This window comes from Eublepharis macularius, chromosome 9 (assembly GCF_028583425.1).
Source record: "Eublepharis macularius isolate TG4126 chromosome 9, MPM_Emac_v1.0, whole genome shotgun sequence".
Taxonomy (NCBI): Eukaryota; Metazoa; Chordata; class Lepidosauria; order Squamata; family Eublepharidae; genus Eublepharis; species Eublepharis macularius.
This window is the reverse complement of record NC_072798.1, coordinates 38,566,847-38,589,307: the sequence shown is the minus strand read 5'-3', so window position 1 is coordinate 38,589,307 and position 22,461 is coordinate 38,566,847. Positions and strand designations below refer to the sequence as shown.

The 22,461-nt window shown below is 44.1% G+C and overlaps 1 protein-coding gene across 1 annotated transcript in view; it reads right to left on the bottom strand.

Moving 5' to 3' along the window:
* Positions 1 to 22,461, bottom strand: part of CACNA1I (calcium voltage-gated channel subunit alpha1 I) — a 367,159-nt gene that overhangs the window by 194,370 nt on the left and 150,328 nt on the right. Inside the window, exons 2-3 of the mRNA XM_054988139.1 lie at positions 10,826 to 10,937; positions 10,273 to 10,406 (exon numbers count right to left, since the gene is read on the bottom strand). Coding sequence (XP_054844114.1) covers positions 10,273 to 10,406; positions 10,826 to 10,937 — 246 coding nt within the window. The remainder of the gene's footprint in view (positions 1 to 10,272; positions 10,407 to 10,825; positions 10,938 to 22,461) is intronic.

Genomic DNA, 22,461 nt, shown 5'->3' with positions numbered 1-22,461 from the left:
AGATAAAAGGGGAGGGCTGATAAAGACGATATTTAAGCCACGTATGCAACTGGATGCAATTACGTACGAACTTAAATAAATAATAGCCTATGATCACCCAAAATTACAGTGTGCCACAAGCAAAGAACAAGGAGGACGAGGGCAGACCAATGTCAAAGGTGCTGCTTTCAATAACTTCTGCTCAGATGACTCAAGAAAGTAGGGCACACCATTTGCCGCATGGCTTGATTAAAAAAAGAAATTCCCTCTTAACCCACAAATCAAGATATTTATAGGAAATAACTGTTAATAGGTTATTTACAGTGCAATCCTATGCAGAGTTACTCCAGTCTAAGACCATTAATTTCAATGTGCTCAGAGTGGAGTAACTCTGCATAGGATTGCACTGCCAGTGTATCAGCTGTAGTTCATCAACAATCCCAACCTGGCCTAAATTTGGAAGGCGGTTCACAATTTAAGCAGCACGAAGATGCTTTTTGCTTCAAGGCTACTGATTTCAACTGATTAGGTATCATATTTCAGGGCCTAAATAGATATTGTGAGAGGGATTGTGACTGCCAATCTGTGTCTTCTCAGTCCAGTGTTTCTCTAGTGGTGTCTAATGAAAGAAATACGTGGCAGGACATTTTTGTGCTTAGCATCTTGTGCTACAGCTTGTAAGGATACGGGAAATGCCGAGAGAGTATGATGAATCACGTCAAGCATTTCTTTGATGAGATGCTTTTGGGAAGATGTGTGTTAGTGGAAGCCATGACATGTTCCGTGTAAGGTGTAGTTTGGACTTAAGAAACTGGATTGTTCATGATCAACAGGAATGAGAATGTTCTTTCAAGCTGCCAATTCTATCATGCTTAGCGGGAAAGACCTATATTAAGGTGGATCTCCCTCCTTCCCATTTTGAGGATTATTCTCCAAACTCTGCTGATAGATACACTTTCATTTTAGTTTCCTAAGCAACAGCATTGTCAATTAAAATAAAACAATTTATCAAGGTCTGAGCTTGCTAAATTATGAGAAAGCAATACCCAGTTCAATTTACCTGCAAGTTTCTAAGCTTCTTTGCACATTTAATTAACATAACAAATTACTTCAACAGAGCACTGAATAACTCAGATCTGGCAAAACCAGACCTAGGCCTCGTTCTTACAAACAACAGATGGTGTGGTGTGGTAAACCTGTTGCTGGATTGCATCACTCTAAACTGCAGGAGGCTCTCCTGACTGAATGCTTCTCTATTCCAAACATTCTGCACTGTGGAATCTGGCATGAGGGAGAAGGCTAGGTAAGAAGTCTTCTCCTTCACATCTAGTTTTCTACATGCAGGGGATTTATTTTGTATGTTGGAGACGTTAAATCATATGAGCCTGAACCTCCAGTTTGAAGGGCCAGAGCTCCAAAGCAAGTTTATCACTTTCTCTGCTGCTTGTCCTTGTTATTCAACTTTAGCAGTATTTCTTAACTAACTTTTTGATTAGTTTTTTGGCAGCAAAAAGGGGCAGAAGATACCTAGGTTAGCACTGACGGTAGAATGTTTCAAGTTAAATTTAGCCATGAAACTTGACAATATGAAGCATCTCGAATGCTCTTTTACAATACATTTATTGGTATGATGCATACTGTTCTGGTTTTCTAATCTGTACTGTTAATGCAAGAGAAGTATGGGAGATAAGAAGGTGGGCTTCAAAGCCAGGAAAAGGGAAATCCTCTCGATTTTTAGTAGTTGGTTGGTATGACACACTTTCCAAATCAGATAAAAATATAATTGTTGCCTTTTTGTCTGAAAAATGACTTCACAGACTAGGACAGCAATAATACTCTAGATCTCATAAGCAACAACACTTACTCCTCTCAAGACAGGCAAGGTAAAAATCCCAACCTGACACAAAACAACTCTCACCTGAAATTAGGTTAGACAACATGACAGTTCAGTTAGCTGATGACTCAGTGCAGGTAGAGTGAATCACTCACCGCACGCAGCAAAAACCAGATGAAGCCCAGTGAAGGGGAAATCATAAACTAAACATTTGGCGATGCTCTCACTAGATCTGAGCTTCCACTTTCCTATCTAGATTATAGTTGCACTTAAATATAGGCTTATCTTTTCAAAACTGACAAGAGATTTTGTTTGCTCAGCGTTAGGACTTGCTGCATAATAATTTTAGGAAAGAGCAGCTCCTTTAAGGTAAGATGTCAAGTCAGTAATCAAAGGTCAGCTTTTTAGATGTGTACTAATAATCACAGGGGAAAATATCCCAGTGGGAGTGAGAATAGTCTTGTGCTTGGAAAGCATCCGCCAAATACAGGTCACATTGCACACCTGAGTACCTGCAGCCAAGGATTACCAAATGACTGGAGACAGACTCTAAGTTCCAGGAACCAGTAGTGGAGACTCGCCACCTCTGTGTTCACTTGCGTGTTTTATTTAGCCCAGCAAAAAGATGTGTTTGTTTGGGGAGCTGTCTGATTTCTTAAGGGAAACGGCAAAGCAGTAAAATATTGATTTAGGGCCTTTTATTTTAAAATCCACTCCATACGCTGGATGGGGTGGGGGGGAAGGATAAAGTTCTAGTGATGTCAATTCTCATCACCATGGCAACAGTACATTTTTAGTGACAGCGGAGTCTTCCTCTTGAAGCTGCTAAATTGCATGGGGAGTGGGGGCGAGAAGGGCAGTGAACAGACACTGGAATTTAGTTAGGAGGAACCATCACAAGGAATTTGCATGGGGGAAAGGAGGGGAGGAGTGCAACTGAGGGAACAAAATAGGGATACTTGCTGTTATGTAGCTGATAAATTGGTTTTATCTATCTAGTTTGGACTAATAGGATAGCCTGCCCTATCTTGTGGGCTCAGAATGGGTTACAGCAGAGTCTGAAGCAATATCTGCAATTGACTGGGGTTCCTTCTTGCCTTATTTTTACAATGGATACTGTCATCACAGACAAAGGGAGATGCAACAGCTTCTTAAACCATGTTGGAGAATCTTCAGTTGCCTGTCTGTCATTCTTCAGTCTCTTCTTGAAGGAGGGCACACTTTCTTATTTGCTTCTGAGGATGGCGCTACCTTTTCTTCTTTCTGCCTTGTTCTCTAATTTTTGTTGTCCAGTTGTTGCATTGTTTGTTTTTCTAATTTTTATAAACTATTTTGTTACATTATTTATGACATGTCTTACACTGTTTGTCTTTATTGCATTGGTTTTTAAAAAAAATTGTAATCCATCTTGTAATCCATCAGCAAGAAAGGACTACAAGTGAATAAAATAAATAAGCATGTAGTCAAAGCAAGTGTGCGAGCCACTTCCTTATGGCATGTTTTCAAAAGAATTGCACAACCACATGTGTAGAGCTATAACCCATCTGTTTCCCACCTGATCAGCTGGACAGGTGGGCAAGAACCAACAAAGTAACTTTCAACTATGTTATTGCATTATTCACACATGGGTCTCAACCATGTAGATTTGCACCACATGGCTGAGACTTCCATACTTTCACAGTTGCCTATAAAGGAAGCTTGGGATCAAGGAATATGGTAGACATGGGCACTACTTAGAGGTGAGTCCTGGGAACTGCATGCAGTATGTAGGTGATGGGATGGAGAGAGAGAAATGAAGTATCCTTATAGATCTGGGTAAGGTTATATTTTAAGGCTACTTCACAACCAATTCAGGCTTTATTATTCTATGGTCACACTGTAGATTTTGCATATTTTTGTGAAATATAAGTAATAAATTCCAGCACTAATCTCTAGTAAAAGGATCTTGGGTGACCAGGAAATTGTGGCCATCTTTTTTGAGACTTGAAACTGAATCATAAAACTAGCATGACAAGTTCACTTGGAAAGCATTCAGGTTGGAGGATGCAGAACTTCTAGTGTTTATAGCAGACATAGATGTGAATGTTTTTTTTCACATTTTGAAGACACAAAATTACAGCCTAGGTGTCACCAACCTGAGGGTGGGCCTGGAGTTCTCCTAGAATCACAACTGCTGTCCAAACTGCCAAGGAAAGGGAAGCTTCAGAGGGCAGACTGCATGGCATCACATCTCCACTGAACTCCTCCCCTCAAACTTCACCCTCTCCAGGCACTAGAGTTGCCAGTTTCCCACTGGGGCAATTAGTGTTTGAGGTGAATGCTAGTACATCACATTCCCACAGAGCAATGATGTCATTTCCATGTCACACCAGAAGTGATGTCATTGTGCTGGATATTCTGAACATCCTCTTCGCAATACGGAAGTCCCCTGCCTCCTCTGCCTCCTCATCTCCTGCCAATTGCCAGGTCATGCAACCCTACCTGGCACCACCCTCAAATCTCCAGGAATATCCAAAGCTGGAGTTGGCAACCCTAGGCATTTTACTATCAGAACTCCAAATCTGAAAATCCATGTATATAGTCAGTAGGATCTGCTCACTAGTGCATTGCAAATGAACCATGGTTTGTTGTAGACAACAGTGGCTTCCTCTGCCGAGCTATTAGGAAGTCAGGAACCAAATCTCAGGGACCCCAGCTCCCTCCTTTCACACACTCTGGAGCTAATTCACTTCCTCCTGCCTTCACTGAGGTTAAGGGAAACATCAAAACAGGCCTTAACAATATGTTGTGTTACAATCCTCTTTCTGAATGCAATTATACCCAAATGGTTCTGAGGTAAATCTTTCCTATTTTGCTACCATTTATGGAATGACCTCAGGAATTATTCCTGTGGGAGCATCTATGAAATAATATTTTTGCTTGTATATGATCCTATAACTCACATCTAGGAACCTACTCTCAGATCCAGAGATCATTTGTGAGAAAGTGGACAGCCAGTTTGGTGTAGTGGTTAAGAGCGTGGGACTCTAATCTGGAGAACCGGGTTTGATTCCTCACTCCTCCACTTGAAGCCAGCTGGGTGACCTTGGGTCAGTCACAGCTTCTAGCTCTCTCAGCCCCACCCACCCACCTTGTTGTGGGGATAATAATAACATACTTTGTAAACAGCTCTGAGTGGGTGTTAAGTCATCTTGAAGGGCGGTATATAAATCAAATGTTGTTATTATAAATCACAAATTTTGACTAAGGCTTTTCATGCAAATACACCTTAGGAATGCTTAAGGATGGGGAGGGCAAGAAAAAGCAAAAGGAATGTTGGGAAATAAGAGAGGGAGCAATCTTAAGCAGGTCTACTCAGAAGGAAGTCTCATTTTATTCAGCGGGACTTGGTTCTTAGGTTTGCAGCCAAAGAAAGAATCTGCAGTGTGGAGACTGAGTCTGGATTCATTGTAATTTGCCTATGTGGTAAATAATGCTAGAACATAACCATTTTTACTCTCATGCCTTACAATATGATTATACAATAAAGGAAAGGCATTTGGAAGGTTTCATGTTAGTCAGTCAGACCAATTGCTAGAATGAGTGCTGGTTAAGCTGTCTGTTTGGGAAGTTTGGTACTGGGCAGCCCAGATTTTGCAGCAGAAACTTTCAAGAAACATCTGAAAATATCATTATGACAGCGTGACAATATACAAGTGAACCCATTGTAAAGAGGCAGGTTCATTTGTACATAATTCTATTCAGTGGAAACTGAGGCAACTGAATTTTGAACTACGCTACCATATTTTTTCTTCTACTGTCTGTCTTACAAGGGACTTGTGTCTTCTGATTAGTACTGGAGAAGCATATGATTAACAGCAGACATATTTTCAAAGCCAGGTAGCCATTTTTTGCTTTTCTTTCTCAATAGTCCTTGGTGCATTTTGAAAACTGTTTTGTGCTCAACACACCACCTAATCCAATAAAGTGTCCATCATCTCCTATGCTTTATTTTAAGTCTCTTCAAAATACCGGCGAGAGGCCGTTCCATCACGCTCAGAAACATCTTTTCTTTTCTTATCCCACCACTTCTTTGTTTCTGAATTGAACATCCAGTCTGGTGAAGAGTTTGAGGAACTGAAGTGCTTGGTATCCTGTGATAGTTTGATTAGTCCTGATTTTAAAAGTATTGCTCCATGCTTGTCCCCAAAACAGATTACATTGTTCTCCTCTCTTCTGTTTTGTCTTCATAACAACACTGTGAGGTATGTTAGGTTGAGAGCATGTGACTGGCCTAAGGCACCCAGCAACATTCCATGGTGGAGTGGGGGATCTGAACCTGGATCTCTCTGATCCTGGTCTGACACATTAATGAATGTACCACACTGGCGTACTCCATTTCTCATTGATGCTGGTATAAGCAGGGCCAGCTTGCCCATTGAGGCCGGGCCAGCAGCCGCCTCGAGCGCTAAGGTGCCAAGGGGGCACCGGAGGGGGAGCTGGGGGGTGGGGGCATGTGCCATGGAGTTAAATTGCCCCATGCTGCTGTGCCTGGCCAGGAGCTCTGTGCTGCTGCTGCCGCCACCGCCAGCACACAGCTGCGGGTCAGGAGCGGCCGGCGGCCATGGTGGCGCGCAGAGCTACTGAGCCAGAGGGAGGATGCACACGCGTCACCCCGGCCGCCTGCTGCATCTGGCCCGCAGCTGCTGCGCCAAGTCAGGAGCACATGCTGGCAGCAGCAGCATGGGGCAGCTGAGCGGGCAGCCTCCCAGCCTTCCCGCTCAGTTGCTCTGTGCTGCTGCTGCCGCCGCTGATGCCAGCACACAGCTGTGGGCCAGGTACAGCAGGCGATCAGGGCGGTGTGGGGCAACTGAATGGGAGGGCTGGGAGGCCACCCGTGTGCCATCCCTGCCCTGCATGATGATGTCACATACAGTGATGTCATCACGCAGTCCAGGTGCAGGGACGCACCAACACCCCTGAAACTGCCTCCGGGCCAGAAACGCTGGCGCCGGCCCTGGGTATAAGATACGAACAGCAGTTTGGAATACACAGAGAGCTAGCTGCTTGTGGCTTTCTGGCATTAAATTTACATTAGATTTTTCTATAGGCTTGCAGCTTGCTTAGGTTAACACTTGGATTTCCTATGGACTGTTTGGAAAGTGATTGTGACTGCCTTCATGAGGTTTTAACTTGAAATAATCTTTGGGTTTCGTTGAGGAAGGGGGGATTGATTGTCTACCTTGAGTGCAAAATTAACATTAGCAAGGCCAATCACCGTAAGTAGGAGGTCCATGGGCTGTTGTTAAGCCCATTCCCCAGAGATGAGGCCATCAAACGAAACCGAGCCTTTCCTTTGGGGTAATAAAGCTGACAGTTGCTCACTCTTGATTTAGCCTGATGGGGAACATATGTTCCTATACACAAAAGGCTGGGTTTGGACTCAAGGCTGGGATATCTTCCAGAGGGATAAGCTGTTTTCCATTTGCACATCTTAATTAATTTGACTGCATTTCAGTTTAAAATCAGCCACTGCTTGATGTTACCGCTGGACGATAAAAGCTCCTAGGTGGCAATCAGCATCTAAGTGGATTTCTAGTAAGCCAGGTGGCATCTCTATGTGGATTTGCTAGACCGAATACAAACACAGTGATGTGGCTGTGCTTGGTCCTGTGGAGCTGCTACCCACTCAAGCCCAAACCCAGTGCCAGCTCAGCAAGTGAGGTCCAAATAAGAAAGGAACAGTCCCACAGTATGCAGGGGACATCTATTATTGGAGGCAGCAGTACTCCACCTGCCCTGCTCAAATTGGTTCTTGATGTCACTGGGCAATTTGATGGGTTTTTTAAAAAAAATAATCACTTGTTCCACGAATCTGTGCCTTCCCATGCAGGCAGTAAAATCTCACCCAGCGTTTGACTGGCAAATCCTTGCAGGGACCTTACTTGGTGTGCAGCAAGACATGTGAAATGGAAAGCTGGAGCTGTGCTATAACAACTTCACTGTTAAAGAACACTCAAATGTCAACATGTCCCTGAGGTATGCCTAGGTGGGCCAACATGATGCAAAGGCAGAATCACACAATGCTTTTCAGCAGGATGCTCTGAATTTTAAAGTCTGTAAAAGGAAATATCATTGATTTTATCAAGAAGCTTCCCCTCTGTTCCCACCCACCTCACTGCAGTTTTGACTGGGGGGGTGGTGGTGGTGATGGTGGTGAGCCTTTATGCTGTAAGGAGCCCAAGATGTGCAATGCATCTCTGTGTCTTGTACTGTAACCACAGTGAGACATCACAGGCACAAATACTGGCTGTTTGCCATCCTCACATGTTCCCTCCCAACAAGCTCCAGTTTGTGGTGATGGGAAGAAGCAGGAGGGCCTTGGTAAATTGGAATTGCTTGGGGAGGAGCTATGGCTCAGTGGTAGAGCATCTGTTTGGCAACCAGAAGGTCCCAGGTGGAATTCCCAGCATCTGCAGTTACAAGGATTGAGTAGAGGGTGATGTGAAAGACCTGTGCCTGAAGTCCGGGAGAGCTGCTGCCATTCTAAGTAGACAATACTGGTCTTGAAGGACCCAATACTGGTCTGATCCAGTATAAGGCAGCTTCATGTGCTCATGTGAATTTGCTTCCCTCCACACCCCAGGATTCTGTCCATGGTTTAATCCCAGTTTTGAAACCTGCTCATTGAGGAGAAAACATACTCCAGTTTGCCTAGGCACCTGCATTTAAATGACATAGCAAACTGAAGTGAGACTGAAAGATTCTAATCCAGAAAGTTTTCAGTGAGCTCCATGAGTGGAGAACATGCAAGTATGGTAACAAAGCTGTATTTGTGCTTGTTGTGAACAAGCATGAGGTTTGTTGTGATGCCTGAATGTAGCTACAGACAAATTGCATCCTCCCCCAATAAGAGGCTGTGCTACCTAATATTAGAGGCAGGATGGGGGAGAGGGGAAAGAACCTGCTGTCCTATCAGAGACATTAATGACCTCAGTGCTGAGGCCAGGCTTCACTCCCCTTGATGGAGTGTAGCCCCTTTACTCGGTTACACAGAATTCAATAGGAACCATCATGAACTAAGAGCCAAGCTAGATGTGACTTTTTTGCAAAAAAGAAAAAAAGAAAAAGATCAAACCCAAATGGCCTTGGAACAGCACTGTGTGGGAAGGAATGGCTCCCCCCTGGACCCCAAGCATTTGTCTCACATGAAAATCAGTGGTCACACTAGGTGGGAATTATTTTGCTGATTTTGCTGGGCACATGGAGCAGCAAAATCGGAGAAATAACAACCCCCCCCCTAGCATGATTTTCATGTGAGAAAACTGCTTGTCGGGGAGGCAGGAGCCCTTCCTCTCCCCACGGTGCTGTTCCAAGCCCATTTGGGCTCTCTCTCTTTTAAAACAAGCTGTTCCCCACAGTTGTTGTGTGCCTGCATGGATCAAGTGAGATCTTGTTAAAAAAAATAACATCTAGTTTGGCTCTAAGTTTATCTTTCACTACATAGTCCTATTCTGGATCCTTGTTGGTCACTCATGAGTGTGATAAAGAGACAAACTCCATGGACTGGCTTATGTGAGTAAAGATACAGCATTTTTGACCTGACCTACAGTTTTTATTATTATCTACCCTAACAACAGTCCCTGTTGGGAGAAGCCAGTGGTAGAGCATCTCCTTGGCATGCACCCCCAGCAACTCCAGTTAAAAAGATCAGGTAGTAGGTGATGGGAAAGACGTCCACCTGAGACCCTGGAGAGCAGCTGCCTGTCTGAGTGGATGATACTGACCTTAATGGACCTACAGCTTGATTCAGTCCAAGGTAGTTTCATGTGTCCATTGATCACTCTTATTTAACAAACAGAGAACTAAGGCTGACAGTGAGTTACTTGCTCTTGAATTCCCAATGAGGTCTCTCACTCGCCCTGTTCAGGCATTCATTTAGGGCTGATCAGGGGCAGTAGAACTGATTGAGGGAGACCTGCTGACCCCTCCTCCAGACAAGCTTGTATATAACGTGCACAGAGCTTACATTCCTGTACCCCATGTGCACATCCTTTCCTTTCAATTACCAAGGCACTAGACTGAATGTACAATAGACAATTCACATTCTGGGATATGTGAATAGGCTCCAAGCAAATGATACTCTTGAAAAATGGAGGTTAGAAGCAGGGCCAGCAATCAGCTTCTCATCCATGCTTGCATTTGAACAGGGCTAATATTTTCCAGTGTTTTCTTTGCATCCTGTTGACTACACAAGGAACAACTATCATGTAACCTCTGTTACTTTACTGCCCCAGTCATGCTGCATTTACCTAACAGAACACAAGCGGATATATATGAGAACCAAACTGTTCTTGTGCTTTTATCATGCCCTGTATGGTGTTCAATTAATTATTAGAGGGAGCACCCACTTCCCATATTGGTGACTTTGACCCAATGGCTTGTTTATCAGAGGATGCAAAAGAAGGCAGGTAACCTACCCAGCCATGACAATGAAGAAATCCAGACGATTCCAGGTGTCTCCAAGGTAGCATTTCTTGCCAAAGATGCCTAAGGCCACCATCTTCAGCACCATCTCCATAGCAAAGAAGATGAAAATGAAGTCATCAAATACCTAAAAGATCCAGAGGGAAAACTGAGGTTGATTTTAATCTTCACGTTTTTCAATATTGGGGGTCAATATCACATAAATGGTTTAGAAGTACCCAAAGAGAACAGCAACAAAAAATGAGATGGGTTGAATACGACAATGACAACAACAACAACATATAGAATCAAAATGAAATGAAGATATCTGTGTTGGCTTATCCCTACAGTTTGGTCTAGAGGCATACAAAAACATATGTGCAAACATGGATATTCTTTAGAATGTTTGGCAGAATTTTTTTTTTTAAGGAATGCTAGTTTGAGGCTGTGGTTGTCTTCTAATCTTTTTGCTAACAAACACCGCCATGCTGTCATGGAAAATTTCAGCCAAACCAAAAAGTCAAGACCCCAACCGTCTATGACTGCAGGTAGGAGGCAGCTACCTACCTGCAAAATTTTACATCTGTTGGAGAGACAGTCCATATCGTCACAGGGCTGGTACATCCCAAGGGTCACACAATTCAACAGGATCACCATCATGCTGACACACTCAAACCAAGTAGAAGGAAGGAACAAAGTCAAGGAAAAAAATCAGCTACAGTCAGTGCTACCCCACTCAAGATATGGCAGAATAAAAGAAGGCTAAGAATAAGACATACATATATCCCAATCTCAGGTGATGAAACATCTAAATGTAGATGACTCTACATTTGCACACACTATAGCTGAGATGGTGAAGCATTCCTGGACTTTATTACTTCAGAGTGCACATGGAGGAATCATGTAATCTCTTTTGAACGCGGCTTTGAATAAAAAAGTGGGATATAAATAATGATTGAATGCTTCCTCTATATAAAAAGGTGTTCTATGCACACCGAAAACTAGATACCAGGGGAAAGAATCTCAGATTAGATTTTACTCTGGTACGTTGGTGTTGTAAGTGAAGAAATAATTTTCATGGGGGAAAGGATTCCATTCATCCCTTGCCCTTCTGCGACAAGATGAAGTGGTACTAGTCCGGGAACACTTCTGCCATCACCTAAAATTGATGTGAAATAATTTGGTCTTCATTTACCAGCCTGAAATAATCAAAGTCAAGGCTGTCATGATGATGAGACATGTTGTGAATACTGCAAATCAGCAGGCAATATTAAACATGAAAAGGCACAAATATTCATTTTAGCTATTTGATACATTGTTTCAGATCAGATTTCCCATGACATTCTGCATATATTAGCTGCAAAGCACATTGCTACAATAGAGAGCAGGATTCAACACAGTGAACCCAGAATTCTGTGGTCATATTATCACTAAAAAGAAGGGGAAAGAGGACTTTACGAGTGAATTTTCTTTATGCATCAAAAGCCATTGGGTCCACTTGAGCCACTGGATCATCATGACAATTAGGCAAACAAGCAATTTGTAAATCTGGAGGAAAATGTCTCTCCTACAGTGGGTGTCATTGATGACTCTGTTGCCTTCAAATTATTCTCTCTCTGTTGCTCTCCTTGCTCAAGAAATTAAGGATTCTAATTTCTTCCTAGTGATACATTGGAACAGATCAGTGGCCCAACTAAACTGTTATTTTGTTCCCAACAGTGACCAACACGGGATATAACTTCCATGATGGGCTTAATTACACTACACTTTAACTAGGGGGAAAATTTGTTTCTTTACCCCAGCTGGTAATCAGTACATATCCTAAAGCATGACTACTGATCGCCTTTGTAATTGTTTCCTTTGCTAATGTTGGCGTCTCTGCAGTTTCTTATCTGTAGATACGGGTAAATCTTTCACTTCAGAGGTTCATACTCAAGCAGTTCCATTTATAATAAACAAGAGCTGGAAGATATTTCATCTTCATTTGCTGTTACAGTTTACAAAAAAAGTTCCCTTGTATTTATTTTTAATTTGTTGCCTTTTAAATTTCACCAAATGGCACTTCACTTGGTGTATTTGAAAGCATAAACAATGCAAGAGGGCTTGAGTGATTGTTCACACCATTTTGGTTCTGCATAATTCTGCCCTCGTTTTTTTCCCTTTCCAAATTTAACAAGCCTAAATCTAGGGTTACCAATAAGCCTGGAGAAAAAATGTCCTGGTCATTAACAAAGGATTGATGTGTGGAAATGGGCAGATGAAGCTTTTCATAGCCTGGAGATAAATAACATCACCATGTTAATAACTTCTCATTAAGCCAGTATTAGAGGAACAGTATATTTTGTCCTCCAGACAGTTGGCAACCATACCTAAATCCAGATTTTCATTGATGCTAACGGTTTTCTAAATTGCTACTGCAGCAGCAAGCAGACCTAAACTGGATGGAAAAATATCTAACATCCTTTGCTTTGCAGCTTATACATTTAAATTTAGTTTAAATGAGAATAAAACCCCAGTTACTGCTCCTTGTAAAAACCTACTGAAACCCATTAACTATTACTGTCTGCATCTATATAGATAAAAGGACCTGTTCAGACTGGTTTAACATTGAATGTACAATGTTAAGAGGGAGATTAAAGGTACCTGGGGTTTGCTGGACAACGAGAATGGCACAATTAACACATTTGTACAAGAAGAAAAGAATAAAACTTGACTTCATTGCTGAACACATTTCCAAGCAGATGTGTTTACAGCCTTACACTCTTCTTAATCACACAAAGTAGCCTTGTATTATTAAAGATCCAACAATGTCAAAATTCAGAGCAAAAGATCAACAATAAACCAGCATAAGAGAGTTGTTTATGTAACTGAAACTATACAGATAACTGATGTGCTGATTAGCAGGATTTGAGCCCAGTGGCACCACAGAATCCAACAAGATTTTCAGAGTGAAAGCTTTCAAGAATCCTTCTTCAGACATGTGTTGATTAGTAATTTATAAGGTTTCTGCATCCCAAACACTGCTTGTCGTAAGACCTTTATTAGGAAGTGGCACACATGAGGTCTCCAAGTAAGTACACAGGAGTGTCCTGCCTGTACAATAGTTTCAATGCACTGGCAGAAATCTGTTCATAGTTCTCACACCTAAATTACTGACAACTATTCACCTCTTATCATTTCCCTCTCTCATAAGCATCTTTAAGAAGCCCTTCTGTTCCATGGAATTTTTGCCCCAACATTCCATTTACTTTTTTAAGAAGCCACATTTATTTCTCTATGGACCCACATTTGGCTCTAGATTGTGGACCCCCTCAGGTAAAGGGGGGGGGAATATGATGGGATTTAGTTACATACAATCCCTGATTCAGCTAGGGTGTGCATGTACTGAAGCAGACTTCTTCTGCATATCCCTAAGTGGACAAGGAACCACAATGAACACCTGTTCAGAAAAGTGAGGCAGACTGGATCCAGGCTTGTGTTCCCCCTTCCACACCTCCCCAACAGATGAACAGTGTTTTCATCATCAGTTTGATTGGGGCCCTCTGCATGTATCCCCAGTTACTGGATGGGGCTCTTCTGCCCAGGAAAATACATGCACATCAGCCACTGTTGTGAACTTCCACCCCACTCCAATGAGTCCATCTTTGCTATTACCCATATAAGTACATGGCTGCTATTTACTACTATCGGAAATCTAAAGAGCTCCACCTGGGACATTGTAATGAGAGGGCCAAACACTGCATGTTTATGGAAGCTGCTTGCATGTCATGGAAGGATACAATATGCATCTGTGCACAGAGACATGGTATACCTCCCAGTAAATCCTTGGAAAATCCAAGGCATCTCTCTGCCCTGTCTATCTTAATGTGGGACATTTTGCTAGTATGAATAGGGAAGTCGGAACTGTTGATATGTACAACTCTAGGAAGTTGTACACATCAGACATAATGATTATACACTATAAATTAACACTATACATGATGATTAAGTTCTAAAATAAGACTTAAGGAGCTCTGGCAACTGCAACTGTGCCACAAATTTGAATTCCTTTGGGATTTGCAAAACTGGAACATACTAGGGTTACCAAATACTGGAGATTTGGGGATGGAACCAGGTAGAATGGAGTTCGGGGAGGGGTGGAACCTCAGCAGGGTATTATGCCATAAAATCCACCCTCCAGAGCAGCCATTTTTTCCAGGAGAACTGATCTCTGTAGTCTGGAGATGTTACAATTCTGGGAGATCTCCAGGTACCACCTGGATGTTGGCAACCACAGAGCATACCCATTTCCCTCCTTTAAAAGCTTGGAACAAGCTCAGGTTCATTTCCGCTGGAATGAAAAGTTGGTAGCTGATCATGGTTTGTTTTCATTATTTTTTTCTCCTAGGATATTTCAGTAGTCAAATACCGTACTTTATGTGCTCTGCCTTTTGCTGGGAACAGGGAAGTGTGACATCCTGCAATGTATGTTTATACACTATCAGTTTTCCTTTCCATGATTTGGATGATCTTTCAATCATTTGGTAAACCTATCTGGTGCTTGTAAAAAAACTATGAAGAAGAATGAAGACCCCAAGAATGAAAGGGACTTACATAGCTACATTAATGTTATTTATTTCTTAGTAACAAAGCCCGTTGAGGGAAAAAGTACAATGGGGTCTAGAAAGGGGAGGGCAGGCAAGTGGCCCTTCTGGTGGGTTGAAGGGAGAAGCAGGCATTGCCTCCTGCTCTGCTCCTGATCCCAGATGGGTAAAGGTGGGGCTTGGGCATTGCCACCTGCTCTGGTCCTGATCCCAGATGGGTAAAGGTGGGGCTTGGGCATTGCCACCTGCTCTGGTCCTGATCCCAGCTGAGTGAAGGGGGACAGCATTGCCATCTGCTTCACTCTTGATCCCAGCAGGGTGAAGGGTGGGTAGGCATTGCCACCTGCTCCACTCCTGATCCTGGCTGGGTGAAGGGGGGAGTGGGCATTGCCACCTACTCCACAACTGATCCTGGCCGGGTGATGGTGGAGGTCGGGCATTGCCACCTGCTCTGCGCCTGATCGCATCTGGGTGAAGGCGGGGGGCAGGCCTTGCCGCCTGCTCCATGTGTGATCACAGCTGGGTGAAGGCAGGGGGTGGGCATTGCCACCTGCTCCACTTCTGTCCCCTGCTGGGTGAAAGTGGGGGGTGGGCATTGCCACCTGCTCTGCTCCTGTTCCCAGCTGAGTGAAGGCGGGGTGCAGGCATTGCTGCCTGCTCCGCGCCTGATCTTGGCCTGGGCTTCCTGCTGTGGCGCGCTCTTGGAGGGACAGGCTGCCTCTTCTGAGCTACCCTCCACAGCAGCGCCCTTTGGTGGTGCACCAGGGTAGCAAGTGAGTTGTCTGGAACATGCTTAGCCTTTATATAGTAGGATGTGTGTCCCTACTATATTCTGTAAAGTTCAAAGCAGCTTCCTGAATAGTACTTCATGAGTAATAAAAGTTTATCAAACCAATGAAGTTTAAAAATAGCAGATCCTTGCAAACTTGCTGGCTGTGTGAATACAGGAAACCTCCCTGAGGAATTCTGCGAGTCCTACTAAATTTCTTTTGGGTTAATGATCTGCCAGTGCCAAACACCCTTTCCCCAAACTTTCCTTAAAAGCCATTTCTTCTTTAAGTCTTCATATAATCTTGAAGGGGGAAAGGGTTTTCTTATTTTACAAAATGTTTATCATGCCTTCAGAAGGGGCTGTGGTTCAGTGCTGGAGCATTTGCTTGGCATGTAGAAGGTCCCAAGTTCAATCCCTGGCATCTCCAGTTAAAGGGTCTGGAAGTAGGTGATGTGAAAGACTGCCACTGCCTGTCTGAGTAAACAATACTGACTTTGCTGGATTCAGTATAAGGTAGCTTCATGTGTTCATATGTGATCATGTGTCTTTCTGTCCTCACAAGGGCCACCAAAGCAGCTAAACAAATTAAAATACACATAATGAAACCACATTTTAAAACCATTAAAAGCAACCCCAAAGAAAAACATGTCACTGAAACAATTAAAACTGAAACAACAAAGCCACTGGCAGATAATGTCAACAGAATGTGAGTGGCAAATCTCTCATGGGAGAGAGTTCCAGAGTTTTAGTGCCATGGCTGAGAAGGCCCTGTCCAGGGTCTCCACAAGCCTAATCTCCGAAAGTGGGGCACCCAAAGCAGGGCTTCCGAAGATGACCACAGTGGTCAGGTAGGTCCATAAACGAGAAGGCAGTCCTTCAGGTATGTTGGTCCAAAATATATAGGGCTTTAAAGGTCAGCACCAGTAATTTTAATTGTGCCCAGAAACAGATTGGGAGCCAGTTTAGATGGGCCAAGACAGGAGACATATGATCCCTACAACCCACTTCAGTCAACATCCTGGCTGCAGTATTCTGCATCAATTGAAGTTTCTGAACATTTTCCAAGAATTGCCCCATGTAGAATGCATTGCAGTAATCTAATCTGGATGTAACCATGGCATGCACCACAGTGGCCAGATCTTTCCGCTCAGGAGAGGCCGCAGCTGGCTAACCAATCAAGGCTGGTAAAAGGTTCTTCAGGCCACAGCTGCCACTTGCTTGTCAAGCAGTAGACCTGGGTCCAGCAGCACCCATCCTTCAAGGAGAGTGAAACCCCATCCAGAATGCAAGACACTTTAAATACTGGATCAGACCTGCTCACCGATAGGACTTCCATATTGTTGGGATTAAGCTTCAATTTATTAGCCTGCATCCATTCCAAAACAGTCTCCAGTCACTATTTCAGAATTTCTACAACCTCCCTGGGATTAGCCAGAAGTGCAAGATAAAACTGAGTGTCATTCACATATTGCTAGCAACTCAGCTCAAATCTAGGGATGCCAGGTCCCCCAACCCCCTCCTAGTGGGAGATCTGGGGCCCAGCTCCTATTTTGTGCTTTTCCTTTTTGTGTGCATGCTCCTGGCTTGCATAATGACTTCCAGGAAGTGATGTCATTGTGCAGGTCATGGGCCATCCTGGGAGCGCCCCCACACTCTCTAGGGGGCTGAATCAGGCCCAATTCAGCCCAATTCGGGAAATGATGTCATTGTGTGGGCCACAAGGTGCCCTTGATTGCATTCCTTTCCCCAAGAGAATATCAGATATATGGCTCCAACTTCTCAAATGTCTGTACAATTCATTTGTCACCCAGGCTTGTCAGATGTCATGTACTCTTGGGAAAAGCATCATTCTTCGTCATTCTGATGGGTGTATGCGTCATTTTGACAGGGTGTTGACACTAATCTTCTGATCTTTTATTCTGTAAAAAATTAGCAATCATCCTGTAAACAAACAGCATTAAGGGTATTTAAAGCCCTCCAATGGAACTGGTCTTTACACGTCTCCTCGAAATGGAGGATGTGTCATGGGGTTAATAAATTAAAAGTAAACCCATTTTTCTTCTGTAATCACTGTGTCAGGTGTCTTGAAATATATGTGGGTAAGTGGTAATTGGGAACTTATGAATTGGCAGCAGAGTACTATTACAAAAATTCCTCTATCAGAGTGCTCCCGCACTATGCAGTGGCCCTATTCAGCCAAATTAGGTGCAATTTGGGCTGCTGCAGCGTGCAAGAGCATGCTGCACCTCCTAAGAGCATGCTGCACCACCTGAGGGTGTGCCATGCCACCCAAGGTCGCACCCCAGGAGGTACGTTCCCCCCCTGCTGTCCAGGTAAGTGGGGGGGGGGCAGAGAGTGGAGGGTGGGAGCAGGGGATCCCCAACCCCCAGCAGAGGACAGGCATTCCTAATCAAATCTCATGATGATACCACCCAGAGGTTTCCCATAGATGTTAAGAGGATGTAGAGATAAGATGGATCCTTACAAGCAGGGCTCATTTGGAGGGGGAACGCGCCGGAACAGCGTTCCGGTAGAGCTGAAAAGTGGTCATGTGGTTTTTGGCCCCGCCCACATGATTCTTTTTCCTCCCCTCTGCCTCAGGGGAGGGTAAGCTGCTTCAATTCATTCTGCTGCTTTATTTTCATTCGTGACTCATGAGAGAGAGAGAGAGAGAGAGAGAGAGAGAGAGAGAGAGAGAGAGAGAGAGAGAGAGAGTGAATGCAAGCTGGGCTACTGGGCCTGGATCTCCAAAGGAGGGTAAGCTGCTTCAATTCATTCTGCTGCTTTATTTTCATTTGTGATGAGCGAGTGAGTGCATCTGTGCAAGTAGGGCTGCTGGGGCTGGCTCTCCAGAGGAGGGTAAGCTGCTTTGAGTTCATTCTGCTTTATTTTCAGGAAATACGTGGAGATTTTGGGGGAAAGGGGCCTGAGGGGTGGTTGTTGCCTTCTGACACACTTCCAGTGATCTCGGGGGGGGGGGGTGGCAAATGCTAATGAGATATGCTAATGAGTTATGCTAATGAGTTCCTTCAGTTCTTTTTCTACAAAATGACCCCTGCTTACAAGATATTGCAGAACAAAGGCTGAACAGCAGCCCCCAGTACTACCTTCTGAAACCTACCCTTTAGAAAGTTTTGGAACCACCACAGAACTGTGCCTCCTCATCCTGAAAAGATGATCTAGAATGATACCATGATCAATGGTACCTGAAGCCACTCAGTGGACCAGGAGAATCAACAGAGTTGCACTCCCTCTGTCCATCTCCTGGAGTAGGTTATCTACAAGAGTGACCAAAGCTGTTTTGGTCTCATGACCAGGCCTGAAACCAGACTGAAAGGATCCAATCAATCTGATTCATCCAGGAATACCTGAAGTTGTCCAGCAACCACCTATTCAATCACCATGCTCAGAAATGGGACATTTGAGACTGAATTATAGTTATTGAGATCTCCTGGATCCAGGGTAGGCTTCTTTAGGATTGGACACGCCACAACCTGTTTCAAGGATGGGGCAACCATCTCTTCCCTCTCTCAAATCTAGTCAGCCAGCACCCATCCACCCCCAGCAGATTTAAGTAGGCAGGAAGGGCAAGAGTCATACAAGTAGGTGGTAGCCTCAAACCTCCAAGGATCCTGTCCACATCCTCAGACTGAATAAACTGAAAAGTATCCCAAACTGGACAGTTGGCACCTTGGTACCATCTGACGCTGTCACAGCTAACGCAGAGTCTAAGTCAGAATGGATGTGAGAGATTTATCTGCAAAGCGCAAACTGCTGAGTAAAATGGTCATAGCAGGCCACCAAGCAGTCCACCTCCTCTTGCATGTCAGATCCCAACAGGCCTCTGATCACCTGCAACAGCTCTGCTGGCCTACACATTGCAGACACAACTGGGGCGGAAAAGTGTTATTTCTTTGCTGCCATCATCGCCATGGAGTACGCTTTAAAATTAGTTTTCCCCCATGTCTTACTGGATCTGTCTCAAATCTTTTTCCACTGCAACTCTAGCTGTCTCCCTTTACTTTTAATCCCTCACAGTCCTTCAGAAAACCAAGGGGCTATTTGGGCTCTAACACTTGAGAGAGGATCCCTGGGAGCAATCATGTCAACCTCCAAGGTCATTTCCTCATTCCAGGAGGGCTTTGACAGGAGCACAAGTTGTATAAACAGGAAAATCCCCTAGAACCATCAGAAAGCCATTTGAATCCATCAGGCTCTGGAGTAGGATCATTTTAATAGGTCCCCTACCCTTGCAGAGTCTAAAACTGGGCAAATATTGATCTGTCTCTGACTCAGAAACTATTGTCAATTCCTCTACCCTCAGATTACATTTCTCCCACTCAGAACAAAATATCAAGTCAAGAGTGTGACCTGCGCAATGTGGAGGACCAGTTACTACCTGAAACAAGCCCATGGTTGTCATGGAGACCATGAAATCCTGAGTAGACATGGGCACAAACAGCATTACGAATGGAAAACCCCCACGAACAGCCCGTTCATCTGTTCATGAACAAGCCGTTTGTGAGGCCCCATTCTAAATGAACAAGTGGTCGTTGCAAGCCTCGTTTGTTGACTTTGTCAGCCATTCATCAAGCCAGACAGTCTGGCACCTTTCAATCAATTCCCCTGGAAACGGAGGCAGGGACTGAACTCTGTCTGAACTCCTTCTGGCTTTCCTTCTGGCTTTAACCATTCAAAGTACTTCCAGCAGAGAGTCCGTTTTTGCCACTGTGAAGAGAAAATGACAGCAAAGGGGGAGACCCATGGGTAATGCCTTTCCTGGGGTGCAATCTCTCTGAAACCTGGGTGGTCTTCGGAGGACAGTGAGGACTATGTCCTCTGCAAATTTGGTGGGTATTGGACATTGGGAAGGTCAGTTTGTGGGGTGTTTAAAGGGCCCTGCCCCTTGCACATGGCAGGAAACGGCCCTTTAAACTATCAGCTGGCAGGCGGCGGGGGGAATCCCCCCTGCCACCTGCCAGCTGATAGTTTAAAGGGATATTTAAAGGGCCATGAACAACGAACATGTTTGTGAACAGGGTCAAGTTTGTTACTGTTCATTGTTCGTTCTTCGTGGATGGCAATGAACGACAGCTTGTTCGAGTTTTTTTTTTCCATTCGTGCCCATGTCTAATCCTGAGCCACTCTGGACAAGACAGTCTTAACATGAATGTTGAAGTCCCCCAAGACAGCCAGCCTAGGGGTCCTCAATACCACCCCCAAGATCACCTCCATCAGCTCAGGCAAGGAGACTATTGGGTAGCAGGGTAGGCTGTAAACCAACAGAACCCCAATTCTGTCTCTCAATTCCAGTGTTAGGTACATAGCCTCAAAACCAGTAGTGTCCTGAATAGGGCACTGTGTTGGGGGATAGAGTCCTTACAGATTACAGCAACATCACCTCCCACCCTCCAGATCTATGCTGATGTGTCACCGAGTACCCTGGGAAGAAAGAAGTAAATGAAGAGTATGCTGTTCCATATCTAGCAACTAAAGTTTACTGCTGAGAAGGGGAGAAGGGCTTGCTAGACACAGAAGAGGCCTTGAAGTGTCTCTCTCTAACTGGTAACAACAAATCCTATATTTTCTGTCCATTATTTTCTGCCATGAATGGGATATATAGTTTTATTTGCATCTCAGTTCACTTCATGAGGCAGAGAATAAATAATCCCAGCACACATCGATGTCCAGGGAGAATAGGGTTTGCCATTGCTAGTTATTGAAAAATTTCATAAGGCCTCTCTTATGCCTAGTGAGCTCTCTTGCTGCCAGTTACCCTCCTCCATTTTGCAAAGGGTTAGTAGCTTGAGCGAGTGGATCACAACAACTGACATAGGGGTTAAGTAGCTGGTTGGGAGACTAAACCCACTTTCAAACTGGACCTGACTCAATAAATTGGGACGCTCGCATTTTAAGCTCCCCAGTTTGAAAATTGCAAATGTCACCAATTCAGAGGCAATCCTCTGAGAAAGATGGATGACTACTCAAGTTTTTGGCACCTGTCAGCAATAACACCAGCAGCAATAAGGCTTTGCCATCTTAGCCAAAAGAAGAAGAGCAAACCACCCAAGCAATGAGCGCTTTAATTTTTTCACAGATTGCCAAATGTTTTATTGATATTATTTAAGCAGAAGGGTAGGCTGCCAGGGCCAAGCACAGAATTACTCGTCTCTCACATGAGTAACCATTTCTAAAAGCATCCCCCCGCCCCGCTTTTAGAAACCATCACATTGACATTTTAACCTAAATGCTTCATTTTTATGATTAAAAGATTTCATGTTAAAATCCTTCCCCTTCAAATTACAATTTGCTTTCTGTTACAAATGGGAGCTCATTTGCCTGACAGTTTAAACCCCTGACAGAGACAGCCAACTTCTTGCTATGCTGCCCACGGCTGACTGGGTTGTATGAAGGCTGCCCATGTGTATTGAGCTGAATTTAAGCTTGGATTCAGGCAACCTTACGAAAGCATGTGAGCAGTTGCAAATATCACCAATTAAGCAGATCTTCCACTTTTGGGGCTGTTTGTGGGGGGAAATAATACAGGTAAGTACCCAGCTCGTGCCAGTACAGGTTAAAGGTAGCACAAGCTGAGGGAAAACTGTAGCAGCCACGGGCTTAAATGGTTGGATTAACAATTCCTTTGTGTCTCAAAGGTACACATGACCTGCAGTCCAGAGACAAAGGAAATCAGGTGGGAAAAATGGCCATTTATGCCCTCTCCACTAAGAACTGGGAGAGCATACAGAAGGGGTTAATTATGTCCACCTGCCACTATGCCTTCACCTTGCCACTGTCAACCACAGGGACTGTCTCCAGTCACCATGCCAACAGGTTTTAAATCCTGC